The 13,354-nt window shown below is 45.5% G+C and overlaps 1 protein-coding gene across 1 annotated transcript in view; it reads left to right on the forward strand.

Moving 5' to 3' along the window:
• Positions 1-452: 452 nt before the first annotated feature.
• The window catches only part of LOC311167216 (diphosphoinositol polyphosphate phosphohydrolase 1), a gene marked incomplete at both ends in the record, with an annotated part of 138,800 nt that continues 125,898 nt past the window's right edge, over positions 453-13,354 (forward strand). The window contains 5 exons of the mRNA XM_084228073.1: positions 453-475; positions 1,285-1,434; positions 1,643-1,814; positions 4,618-4,695; positions 6,575-6,630. Coding sequence (XP_084084199.1) covers positions 1,285-1,434; positions 1,643-1,814; positions 4,618-4,695; positions 6,575-6,630 — 456 coding nt within the window. The remainder of the gene's footprint in view (positions 476-1,284; positions 1,435-1,642; positions 1,815-4,617; positions 4,696-6,574; positions 6,631-13,354) is intronic.

Here is a 13,354-nt window from a genome sequence, read left to right on the forward strand (position 1 = left end):
TGTTCAAAAACATGTATTTGTTAGGGGTACATATGAGTTTGAAAGACTATATATCAAACTGTTAACATCGATTATCTTTGGTTGATGGGATCTGTTTTTACTTCCTTATCACTGTTATTTTATCTGTTCCCTTTTCCCTGCTCAAAGAACAAGCTACTTGCATAATAAATTTAATGACCAACAAGAAATAAAGAAGTAGCGCTCTTAAAAGGACTATCCAATCATAAAAGTGACCATTTATTGACACAGCACGGAGGCTCAAAAGCTCCTAGATGCGTTAGCCAAGCGTTTCCAGAAGGCGGTCAGGGTTCCCGGCCGCGCGGCACTCGCCCCTCAGGCACCGCCGAAGCCACCCCAGACGGCTCGCGGGTCCTAGCAGGGGCGGAGCACGCCAGCCCGGAAGAGACGCCGCGCCGCGCCGCGCCGCGCATGCTCCTTCCTTTCCAGCCCGGTCCCGAGCGGAGCAGCAGCCGCGGTGAGTTTTCTCAGAAGTTCGAGTTTCATCGGCCCCCATCCTGGCCATTCCATCGGGGTAGTCGCCACCCCACTTCGGGATCGGGATGAGGGGTGCCCTCTCCTATTCCCACACGCCCCTTTCTGAGCATTGAGAGCGACTGACTGTGCATTCGGGGGCCAGGAGGAACACTAGTAGGCGAAGATTGGCGTTACCACGGCGGAGGGGCCAGTGTGAAGCCCTTGCGTGGCGGGTGCTCCCGGGGGAGACGGGAAGCTGCACGCTTTAACTTCGGAGTAGAAATTCATTCCGGCTGCCCCTTTACTAACCCTGGAGCTTTTGGGGAAAAGTAGGAGATGCGTGTGCGACGGCCTTAGTCCTTTGGCTTGGGTTAGGGGCATGTCTAGAACCGCGGCCTTACGCCTGGGCCTTACCTGGAAGCGTGAAAGTGGAGCCTGCCGCACCTGCCGCCGTAGGTACGGTCGCTGACGGCTCCCAGATAAGAATACAGGGTCTGCGCCCTATCTTTGTGGTTCTGAGAGTGCCGGTCTGGGGGGGTGAATGTAACCCCGCCATTCCCACTTTGTGTTGACATTGACAACTTCTGTCCTTACGCAAACTGGGGTCTATTTTGGGAGGGGTTGAAGGTCACCGATGGGTCTCAGTTTTGCAGAGTTTGAATTTCTCCTTCTTGCGTGCTTTTTTTTTTTGTTTAAGGTGTGCGTGGGATTTCAATCCATTGGACAATGATTATAAGGTCACTTGGGGGTCATGAACTTGACTACCCTGCTCTCCTTTCTCAGACTTATTCCTGAACTTCCTTTTTGCAGATGTTGATGCCCAAGAAGAACCGGATTGCCATTTATGAACTCCTTTTTAAGGAGGGAGTGATGGTGGCCAAGAAGGATGTCCACATGCCTAAACATCCTGAGCTGGCAGACAAGAATGTGCCCAACCTTCATGTCATGAAGGCTATGCAGGTAGTGAAGGGGGGCTGTTGGGGTGGGATGCAGATGGACACATTTTCCACAAACATTCAAGGCACATTTCAAGGAGTGATCAAGATAGTAGGAGATGCTTGCTGCCAACTGAGGTAGACATAACATAAAAATTTGTCTGCAACACAGTGCCACGTTTCTATCTTCAAACCAGTAGCTAAAGGCTTAATGGCCACTTTTCACCTTACAGTCTCTCAAATCACGAGGCTATGTGAAAGAACAGTTTGCCTGGAGACATTTCTACTGGTACCTTACCAACGAGGGCATCCAGTATCTCCGTGATTACCTCCATCTGCCCCCTGAAATTGTGCCCGCCACCCTGCGCCGCAGCCGTCCTGAGACTGGCAGGCCACGACCCAAAGGTATGGTGCCAAAATGTCTTCAGGGGCCTACTCTAAAATTGCTTTTCTGGGGGAGGTAGTGGGTTTGGTTTATGGGGGAAGGAAGTGGTCAGTTTTAAAGGGACTCCGTTCTGCAGTCTTTGGCTCAGTCCTGGAAACTTTGCTCCAGGACATGAGACTTGTAATGTGACAGGATTTGGGTCTTCAAGTCATCCCAGGAGATGGCATTAAACACAGAATGTTGAGTAACTTTCCTGGGAGAGTGGGATTGTGCTTATCCCCCAAGAAGTCCCGCGCAGAAGTACTTTCCATGTGCATGAAATGTATGGTTTCTTGGCAGTGGGAACCAAAATTGATCAAGTCAAGTAGGGGAGAATTAATCTGCATGTAATCATGGTGTGAAGGATATGTTTCCATATGGGAGGATTTATCATCTGACTAGATCATTTCTGACCTGTAGCTGTATCCTGTCGAGATTGTGGTTTCTTTAGATTCTTTAAGGGGAAAAAAAACCTTGTCATGGTAATCTTGTAGACTTGGGTGATAAGACAAGATGCAAAAATGCAGAGATTCCTAAATACCGGTGATTGTTACACTGTCCAGGTATCCCTGGAGAGGGACCTCATGAAGCTTTGGGTTCTATAATAAAAGCATAGGGAATTCTGGTGGTGAGGTAGGTAGGTTATTGTATCTTTAGAGCAAAGTTTCTTTGCACTGCTTTGGAGGGGAGTAGCAGTTGTCTCTCTGTACCCCCAGATTCTGGTGTTGGCTTAGCACTTATTTGGCCACTTAATTGCAGATTCACTCTTTCTTCTACTGCTTAAAAGGTAAACTGTTTCCTAGTCATACAGACTCTAGGTTACCTGCTCAAGGTAGATAGGTAAGCAAATACTAGATTAAATTTCCAATGTTAATGAGGACTTTTTTTAAGACTTATTTATGCATACAAGAACTGGGGTACAGGCCAGGGGTAGGGGTTGTGAGAGGATTCACCAGAGACACAGTGGGGAGCAGAACCAATGGATTGACTGAAATACACTGCTGAAGGGAGCAGCAGGCAAGACGAGAGGTCTGCTCTGCCATCTGGGTAGCTCCCTGGCCAGGGATGGAACTCATGCTGCAGTGGCAGCAGAGAGCTTCATAGTACTGCAACTTAACCCCTTGCACCACTGGAGAGGACCCTCATGAGGATATTTTTAAGGTTGCTTTTAAGAATCAGTACCTTAGGGCCTCCCCGGTGGTACAGCGGTTGAGCGCTGGGCTGCAAAGCTGCCCGCAGCCTCTGCGGCGCCGGTTCCATCTCCGGCTGCTCCCCTGCCACTGGAGGAGGGTCCCACATGGCGCGCAGACCTCTCCTGCCACCCGCTGCTCCCCTCAGCAGTGTACTTCGGTCCTTCTGCTTGCTCTGCTCCCCGCTCTGACTGTACCCAGTGCATGTATAAACAAAACAAACAAATAAAACATGCCTCTATTAAAAAAAAAAAGTTTATCCTTAAAAAAAAGAATCAGTGCCTTAATAATGTGGAGGAGCCCATGGGGAAAAACAGCTTCTTGGTGGCCTCTGTGTTTTATGTACTTATTGGAGATGGGGCATTCAGCTAATGATGCCTTCTTTCCCATTTGTACAGGAAGTTTTTCACTTAGAGGTGGATCTAATTGTTTTGTCTATTCAGATGTTCATAGAAATGGCTAGGTTTATTAATTTGCCAAGTTATTGGAAAGTGCGTTGGAGAAACACAATACAATAAAGCAGTCCTGAAGATATGCGGCATTTTAACTGAGTTGGGAGATATTCTAGGATTTTCAAGGAGCCAATATGCTAATGTTTCTAGCTGACAGTTCCAGATGTGGAGGTTCTTATGCTTTTTTTGTTGTTGTTGTTAAAGATTTACTTTTATATGCATACAAGAGCTGGGGTACAGGCCAGAGATGGGGGAGATGAGAGGATTCATCAGAGTCAGAGAGGGGAACAGAACAGGCAGGCTGACTGAGACATACTGCTGAGGGGAGCAGCAGGCGAGACAGGAGAGGTCTGCTGCGCCATGTGGGTTGCTCCCTGCGGGCGTAAGGGTGGGGGGTTATCTAACTCGTGCTTCCTAATGCGGCCCTTAACCCCTTGCGCCACCAGGGAGGCCCTCTTACGCTTATTATTAACACAACCAAGTTGTTTCCTGGCGAGAATAAGAGATCGGTTCCACCTGCAGCCAATTAAGCCGACCGTGCTCCTCTTCCCATGGGGCCCGGTGTGCAATGGCTGCAAACAGCAGATTCCTTGGTAGTGTATGCGGCCTGTTCCTTGTATGGGTTGCTCTAAGGGACCTTGGAGACAATCCTTTTTAGGGGTCCTTCATGTCTGCCTTCTTCCTGTCCCCAATGTTAAGCTCCAGACAGATAGGCTTTGGGAAGCCCCAGGTTCTCAAAGTGGCCAGGGTCTACATTGGCCAAGTCATCATGTCCATCCATACCAAGCTGCAGAGCAAGGAGCATGTCATTGAAGTTCTAGGTAAAGCCAAGTTCAAGTTCCCTAGCCACCAGGAAATCCATATTTCCAAGAAGTAAGGCTTCACCAAGTTTACTGCAATTGGACACATGGTAGCTGAAAAGTGGCTTATTCTAGATTCCTGTGGGATCAAGTACATCCCAAATCACAGCCCCCTGGATAAATGGTAAGCTCTATACTCATGAGACATGCAAATAAAAATTACATTGTAAAAAAAAAAAAAAAGGGAGAATTCTCCCCGCCCGCCCCCCCCTTTTTTTTTTTGGCCTGAAGAAAACAGTGCCTGTATGGCCCTGTGTTCACAGTGTGGTTTCATTTGTGTAGGTCTGGAGGGTGAGCGGCCTGCAAGACTAAATCGAGGGGAAGCTGACAGAGACACCTACAGACGGAGCGCTGTGCCCCGTAAGTAATGGGTTCTACATACCAAGAGTGTGGGAATAAAATCTGTAATCTCAGTTAGCCCTGGCTGGGGCTCAGCACTTGCGGATATCAAAGTTACCAGGAAGGATTCTTGGTTCCAAGACTCCCTGCTTGCCCTGTGCAGTGTTTGGTGGGTGCAGATTGGGGTGAAAGCCCTCTGAACTGGGGACACTTACTTAAAGACCTTAAAAGTGAAAAAGCAAGCTTCAGGAAAGCTTACTTTGGTGTTTTCCTGTATTGTAAGCTCTTTGAGGACAGGACCCATTCAAATTACCTTTGTCATGTTCCTAGTGCAAAAATACAGTGCAGAGTCTTGCCTTTAAGTAGCAGGGGTTTGCAGTGACTTAGAACAACAGATGTTTCTTCATCTAATAAATTTTTATTGATTGCCTGTGGTGTGCCAAGTGCTGTTCTAGAAGCTGCAGACAGTAGTGTGCATAAAAAAAGGCTCTTGTTGAACTTGCGTTTTTTGTAAGAGACTATTAAATAAGGGGAAAATTAAATGTATGTCAGATGGTGTGAGTGCTATAGGGGTGGTGGTGTAGTTTTGAATTGGGTTTTAAAAGCAAGTCTTGCACAAGTGAGATACAAGCAAACACCTGAGGGAGGTGAGAGGGGCACCTGGCTAAACAATAGAAGCCAGCAGGAGAGTCAGATGTGAGGTTTTTGTTTCCTGAGCCCAAAAGATAAGGGCATAGAATTTTACACTTAAGTCGGGACTCATTGGTGGTTTTGCAGAAAGACAGGATTCAGCTTGTTTTTTAAAGAGTCCCTTTGTCTTTGTTGCAAAACTTCAAAACAAAGTAAAGAAAAAGATACCTATCTTTGTCTCCCTCTTTGTCATCGTTCCTGATTGATCATGTGTGACAGAAGTGAGCCCAAGGCCTGCATTATGGTAGGGGATAGTAGTGGTGTAGGGGACTCCAGCAAATAGGCTCTCAGTTCAGGGAAAGTAAGTGGTTTCTCTTATTCAGTGGTCATGCAGCGTGGGGGGATCTGTCAGGGAACAGTCCTCCGGAGGATAGGACACTTGTCCTGAGCCACAGAGATCCCTAAGTTGAGGTGGAGCGAGCGTTTCTGGTGGGAAGGTACAGGGATGGGGAGGACAGCTTACAAACAGGGAAAGGAGGTAAGCGACAAAGGAACCGCCGGTCAGTGTAGACTGAAATGGGTCAAAGGGAAACCCTGGTTTGACAAGATTTACTGAAACTAATTGTCCACTTTCTTCCTCCGCCCATAGTGTGCATCATAAAATTTCCTAGCACTTCCTCTTAGAGCAAGTAGAAATAAATTATAGGGGATATTAAAAATTTTTTTGCTCAACATATCTAAAAAGTACTTATTTAATCAGTATAAACATTAAGAAGACATTTTATTTTCTCTCAAGTCTTGAAATCTAGTATGTACTTTGTATGCATCTCAATTTGCCTTCCAGGGCAGCAACACTTGAATCTTTTTTGCTACTTTCCCTTGTTCCCTTTTGCTTCTGTGGGCCCATGTGTCCTTTACCTCTTAGTTCTTCTCTTAAGATCCTTCTAAGCCAGGTGCTCACCTGGAATATGTGGTGATTCTGATGGGAAGCTGGAATCCTCTGGGGCCATATAGGAAGAGTATCGTGGTCAGGGTAGCCTTCCTGGAGGAGGTGGCAGTGTGGACTGCAAGTTTGGAAGTATCGTATCGCTTAAAGATGGGAGGAGCAAGGGTGACTGAGAAAGTGTTTTTGCTGTTGGTTTGGTTTACTTTGCTTCATGAGGAGTACATCAGCCTGCGTGACTTCTCCCGCAAAACTGGATTCAAGTGACTTCTTCCATTCTGCAGTATATTGGAAAATGTGATGAAAATAAATTGTTTCTCTTTCTAGCTGGTGCGGATAAAAAAGCCGAGGCTGGGGCTGGGTCAGCTACTGAATTCCAGTTTGTGAGTATCCCTTTTTTCACTCTCCATACGTAGTATAGTCATTATTATGGTTTCAAACTTTATGGATCTCTTCAGTTTATAGATGCAGTGTGTGGTGCGTCCCACTCCATATCATCTCCCACAAAACCACACTAGATCACTTTAGATTATAATACAGATGCAGCTTTTGTAAATACAAATCAATGATGTATGTAGTATAGTGGCATTTATATTTCATTAGTGAGGTTATAATCCCCTCCATTAGTTTCATGACCAAAAACTGAGCACTTGAGGTTGAATGGGCTTCTAGAACCAAGATGGTCCAGAATAAAATCCTCCCTTTTCCATTACATGGTGTGATCCTGGGCAGGTTCCCCTCTTTGGCTTAATTTCTCACTTATATAAATAGAGGTGATGATTGTAGCTGCCTCTGTAATTGTGCATCAGTTAATCCAGGTAAAGTACTCTGCACAGGGGGTTATCCTGTGACAGGTCTTAACAGCACGTGATCTCAGTCTCATCTGTGAAGAGGCCTTTTTAGATATTTTCATGTGCATATAAAAGACAATCTTGGTGTAAGTGGCCATATTCCTGCTTACAAATGAGGAAACAGACTCAGAATGTGAGTGTAGCCTCGGGGCTGGCGTTTACTGCCTGTGCTCTCTGGACCCTCTGGTTTGGAAGACCTCTGAACTGCTAACTCTGATGTCATGCACTTTTTCTCTTACAGAGAGGAGGATTTGGTCGTGGACGTGGTCAGCCACCTCAGTAAAGTTGGAAATTGTTTTGTGTTAAATAAACCTGTAGCCAGAAAAGATTAACTTGTGTGTTCCTATTTTGTTGGCATTATATAGCTGAACAGAAATGGTTTATAAGGGTCAGAATGTAAACTGGGCGAGACTGGATTGGTTTAGGGGAGTTATCCTTATCCAGGGTGACATCACATTACTGCTATTAGAGCCTGCAGTACTTGGCTTTGACTTGAACCTCCTTGTTCCAGCAGATTCCTCCCTGCAGAGTCATGTCCAGTGTGGTTACTGTTGTGGGAGGTGGTTGGAAAGCTGAGCATCTTCACCAGACCAACCAGGCTGCCTCAGCTCTGCAGGGCAGGAAGGCTCTGGTCCTGGTGTTGAGATTCTGTGCTTGCTGTGTGGGAGTGAGAAGCACTTGGAGGGGGGAGGTCAGATTTAAGAAGACCAAGGAAATACTTTTCTTCAAATCCATAACTGACTGACTTATGGGTAAGAAACACCAGTATGGTGTTCAGGTCAACAGTTTCCTAATTTTGGCATTCACTGCTTGGGTTTCTATGAATCAGAAGAAAAAACAATGACAGAAATCATAATGGTGGCCAGTTAGAACTCTTGCTATCCCAGGGCTCCTTGAAAAGGAAAAATTGTCCAGTTTTCCCGAGGCCTTAAAAAGTAGAGGCTGCACATTTGACATGAGTAATAAGAGCTGGGTGTTGAGTTATCTCTTGGATGGGCCATGTGCCATCTTAGTGGCACCCGAGGAATTGGATGACACCATTTCAGGGCTTGCACTTCAAGTGTGGCACAGTGACCTGCACAGCCCTGCCTATCGGGCTTTGCCTGGTGAGATGGGGACTTTGACTTAGAGAGCAAACCATGGCCATCTGTGGTAGTGTCAAGCGAATATGCAGGTTGAGGTAGGTATCAAGTATTAGGCAGCATCTCTGGGCCAACAGCAAGGGGGGGGGGGAGGGGGCAACCAAACCTTACCACCAGGAAAAGTATTTTCACCTAACAAAACTGGTAGCAAAAAGTGGATCTTACAGACTTGGGGATCATTTGTAGACCCAAGCTATGTAAAGACATCAGGTGGCAATAAAGAGCCACCTGAGCTGAGTGATAAATTCTAAACTACCTACGTGGTCTTGTGCTGGTAGTCACCTATTGCGGTCTTGGTAGTTGTAAATTAGGCCACAAGGTGGCAGCCGACAGCAGCATAATGTCTACGTAATCTTAGTCCTAGATTCAGAGTTTTGGAGCCCAAGTCCAATAAGCTAAAGCTGGCTTTGGAGCAGAAGTTTTTTTTGGCAGGAAGAGGTAGTGCTTGGGGAAGCCGTTCCAGTGCACCCTTGGCTACCTTACCAAAGACTGCTTTTTATCCAATTGTTCTGGTGATGTCAAGTGGCTTGCCTGTGTTCACATGCCTTGTGATCATTTGTCCTAGATTCCTCTATGCCTCCTGGCTTATGTCCCACTGAAGCTGGTGTATGTATTTCTTATAGCTTCAGTGGTTTTCTGGCCCTAAAATGTGACATGGCTCAGCTAGGCCTCTGCCAATTCCTCTTGATGTAAGTTCCAGAATGGGTTCTTCAAGATCACCCATGGGCTCTGGAAAAACCACAAGTTAAAGCCAGAACCTAAAGATAAAAATAAACTGATTGAGGTTGTGGCTCTTGCCCAACAGACCCTCCCACCACCTTGGTAGATTGAATGGCCTCTGCTAATCAGTAATTGATTAGCTACTCACAGATTGGTGCTGATAATTGCCCAGGAAACAAAGACTTACCTTCAGGAATCTCACTAGTTAGAAAAATAAAGTCAAATATTTGTAATCGGGAAATGTTCAGAAGTTCAGAGCAGGGGAGATTAAGGAGGACTGGAGTGGCCCAGGGGTGGGTTTGTGGGGCAGGGGAGGGGTGAGACCAGTCAGAGCATCTTGAGGTTTCTTTTTGTTTTCTTTTTTAAATTAAAAAAAAAAAAATTGTGGGCCTCCTTGGTGGTGCAAGTGGTTAAGACGCAACCTATGGAGCTGTCCGCAGCTACTGTAGCAAGACTTTGATCCCCTGGCCAGCCAGGGAGCAGCCCACATGGCGCAGCAGACCTCTCCTGACTCACCTGCTGCTCCCCTCAGCAGTATACTTCCATCAGTCTGCCTGTTCTTTTCCCCACTCTGTCTCTGGTGAATCCTCTCACCCCCCACACCTCTGACCTATACTCCCGCTCTTGTATGTATAAATAAATAAATCTTTTTTAAAAAAAAAATGTGTTTATTGAGAAGCATTCAGAATGTCAACAAAACACCTGCAACTTTTTTTCTCAATTACAGTGGTATTCAATTATTCCGTATAGCTACATGACAGACAACTAAAGATGAATATTTGCCATCCCCCAAGAACCTGCTTTAAATTTCCAATTTAATTGGAAATTGCCAATTTACAACCCCCATAATGTACCAGATAAAGTCAAGTGGTTATTGAAATACTGCCAGGACAGGGCTGTCTAAAGACTTATTCGATAGTGTGTTAACTATACAAAAAAAAGACTACAATTTAAAAACAATCTTACACAGTCCTACATTGCAGTTTTTTTCCTTTAAACCAGTGCCAGTAGCTTTAAGGCTGTCTCTGCAGCCCTGCTTCTGTATTGGCTAATTTAGTAACCAGACCTTTAAAAGGAATGAGGACAGGGCCTCCCTGGTGGCACCAGGGATTAAGACATAACCTATGAAGCTGTCCACAATCTCTGCAGCACAAGAGTTCGATCCCCAGCCAGGGAGCCACCCACACGACACAGCAGACCTCTCCTGACTTGCCCGCTGCTCCCCTTAGCAGTGTAGTTCAGTCAATCTGCCCCACTCTGTGTCTGGTGAATCCTCTCACCCTCACACCTCTGGCCTGTACCTCAGCTCTTGTATGCATAAATAAAAGGAGTGAGGACAGGGGATTTAATGCTTTACAGACAATGGGAAAAACTGCTAGAGGCCACTTCATCTTCCTCATCTCTCTCCTCTTGCTTTTTTCTTCCTAGACCTCTGTTTTGGGCACATCAGGCTTTCCTTTAGCTTGGTAGGCAGCAATATCCTTTTTGTATTTTTCCTTCAGCTTAGCAGCCTTTAATAAGATTTTTTTTTTTTAATAAAAATGTCAGCATCAGGTTAGGAAACATATCAAAAATCAAGGTATTTTGAGTAAAACTAGGCGAATAAATGCTATTATGGTTGTCTGAGAAGGTTTTAGAAGTGGGTGGGATAGTGGGGCAGAGAGAGGCCCTCATCAGCACCTGTGTGGGCACACCCGCCCCTGGGGAAAGCTTTGGGGAAGCTGGCCCAGTTTCCAGGTTTAGGTTCCAGGCCTGTCACAGCTTCACATCTGCCCACCAGGCCCAAAACACTGCTAATCACCACCACCATGACTACCAGCAGAAAAGGCTCCAAAGGATTTTAAAGGGATTTTGAAAGCTGACAGCTAAAGATACATTTTCCTAATTTCACACAAGTTCCCCATAGGAGACACAAATCCACTTTCCTTGAAAAATACATTCATTCCCCTTCTAGGCAGTGCCAGTAGCAGCTTTAAATCTATCTCTTCTGACGCCCTGCTTCTGTATTGGCTAATTTAGTAAATAGACCTTTAGGAAGCAGCTACCATGTCCCTGTCATAGACACTGGGAGGCAAAGATGTTTTGGAGAAGGCTGCTTCCTCCAACCCTGAGGACTTGAGGGCTCTCTAGAACATTCCCTACATGCATGCCTGGCATGGGCCTCCGGTCAGGCAATCTAGGACCATCTTGCCTAAATATTCCTCATCCCTGCCCTTGTCTCTAGATGCCAGATCTGCTAAGAGAGAACCCTCACTCACTGCTCTCCAAGGTTTGGGAATGTGGATATGATCAGTTGTAGCCCCACGGAAATGTGGTTTCTGGGTTCTGCCACATTTGCTTTAATGCCAAACCCTTAGAATTGTTTTATCTGCCCTTTCACTTCTTGGAGACCTAGGGGAAATGAGATGGAAGAAGAGAGGCTTGCTGGTAGCATTAATTAGGACAATTGTTTCAAAGCCCATAGATGAGAGACCCAGTTTCATCATCTTGTCCTGAAACAAATTTGCCTAAGTTGTCAGTGTGAAGCACTCCTGGCTCGCAATGGAGCGTTAGGGACCTAGCTGAACAATGGTGGCCTTTCTGGACTTGTCTAGGAAAGCTATAGATGGAAGCTGGTGGTCTCCAGGCAAGTAGGTAACTGGGTTGGGGTGTGGGTGTGAAAAGAAGTCTGACAGACCCCTAGCCTCCACCTTCCTGCCTCCACTTTGCCTCAGGCTAAAGTTTACTTCCCCAGAAGGAAGCAATCCTAGAAGCATCTACCCTCTAGCCGTGCCCTAAACTTTCAGTTATTCTCCATGCCCCAGCCAAATTTGTGTTTTGAAACCTAAATATAAACAAGGTATTTCCCAGCTTAAAAATCCTTCAAAAACTGAGTTTCTGTCTAGGGTCTTCTGGAATCTAGACAAATGCCAACCTCCTTGCATCACCGGACAGGTCCATCACACCTTCACATCTGCCTACAAACAAGGCCCCAAAATCCAGAATCCAACTAAATTTGCTCATTTTTTTTCTGCCTCAGACTTTTTTGTGAGGGGATGGGGAGGTTCAAACTCGTGCTGCAGAGGCTGCTGTGGAGGGGTGAGGGTGGGGGTATTTTGGAAGTATAGGATGTTTTTTTTTTTTTTTTAAAGATTTATTTATTTTTATACAAGAGCTGGGGTACAGGCCAGAGACGCGGGAGGGTGAGAGGATTCACCAGAGATAGAGTGGGGAACAGAATAAGAATAGGCAGACGGACCAAAATACACTACTGAGGGGAGCAGCGGACGAGTCAGGAGAGGTCTGCTGGGTCATGTGGGTAGCTCCCTGGCCGGGATTGAACTTGTGCTGCAGTGGCTGGTGATAGCTTGATAGTGCTGTGTCTTTAACTCCTGTGCCACCAGGGAGGCCTGATAAGTTTATCTTTTTTAATTGCTGTATTATGCATATACACCATATCATCTTGATCCACTCATCTGTTTTTGGGCACATGTTTTTCCCATAGCTTGGTTATTGTAAATAGTGCTGCAGTAACATGAGTGCAGGTTTCCTTCTAACTGGTGTTTTTCGTTCTTCAGGTAGATGCCTCAGAGTGGAATTACTGGATCATATGGCAGATTCATTTTTTATCTTTTGAGAAAGCTCCATATTGTCTTCAATATTGGGGCTGGACCAGTTTAGATTCCCACCAAGAGTGTAGGAGGATTCCCTTTTCTCCACACCCTTGCTAACTCTTACGTTTCTGGTCTTTTTTTCACGTAGGCCATTCTCACAGGTGTGAGGAGGCATCTCCCTGTAGTCTTGTTTTGCATTTCTCTGCCAATAAGAGATGACTTTTTTTCATGTGCCTGTTGGCCATCTGCATGTCTTCTTTGGAGAAGTGTCTGCTTCTGCCTATTTTTTGATTGGGTTATTTGTTTTCTTTTTGTTGAGTTGTATAACAGACATCTTCCATATCGGCCTCTTGTCAAATGAATCCCATGCAAATATTTTCTCCCATTCAGATGGATGTCTTTTTGTTTTAGCTATGGTTTCTTTCACTGTGCAGAAGCCTTTTAGTTTGATGAAGTCCTGGTTGTTTATGTTCCTTTTTGTTTTCCTCGCAGTTGGAGACAAATCTACACAGATGTCACCAAAGCTTGCGAAGGACTTTGCCTGTGTTTTCTTCTGTGTGTTTTATGGTTTCAAGCTGATAAATTTTGACATAAGCCTATGCCCATAAAATCAAGATAATGTAATGAACATCACTTGAAAAGTTTCCATCTGTTAGTTTGTAATCCCTTGCCCCCTCCTACACCCTTTCCTAGGCAAACACTGATCTGCTTTCTGTCAGTATAGACTAGTTTGCATTTTCTAGAGTTTTCAAAGAATGGAATTATACAGAATGCACTCTTTATAGTCTATCTTTTTTACAT

The sequence above is a fragment of the Talpa europaea genome, assembly GCF_964194135.1.
Source record: "Talpa europaea genome assembly, chromosome: 2".
NCBI classification, from domain to species: domain Eukaryota; kingdom Metazoa; phylum Chordata; class Mammalia; order Eulipotyphla; family Talpidae; genus Talpa; species Talpa europaea.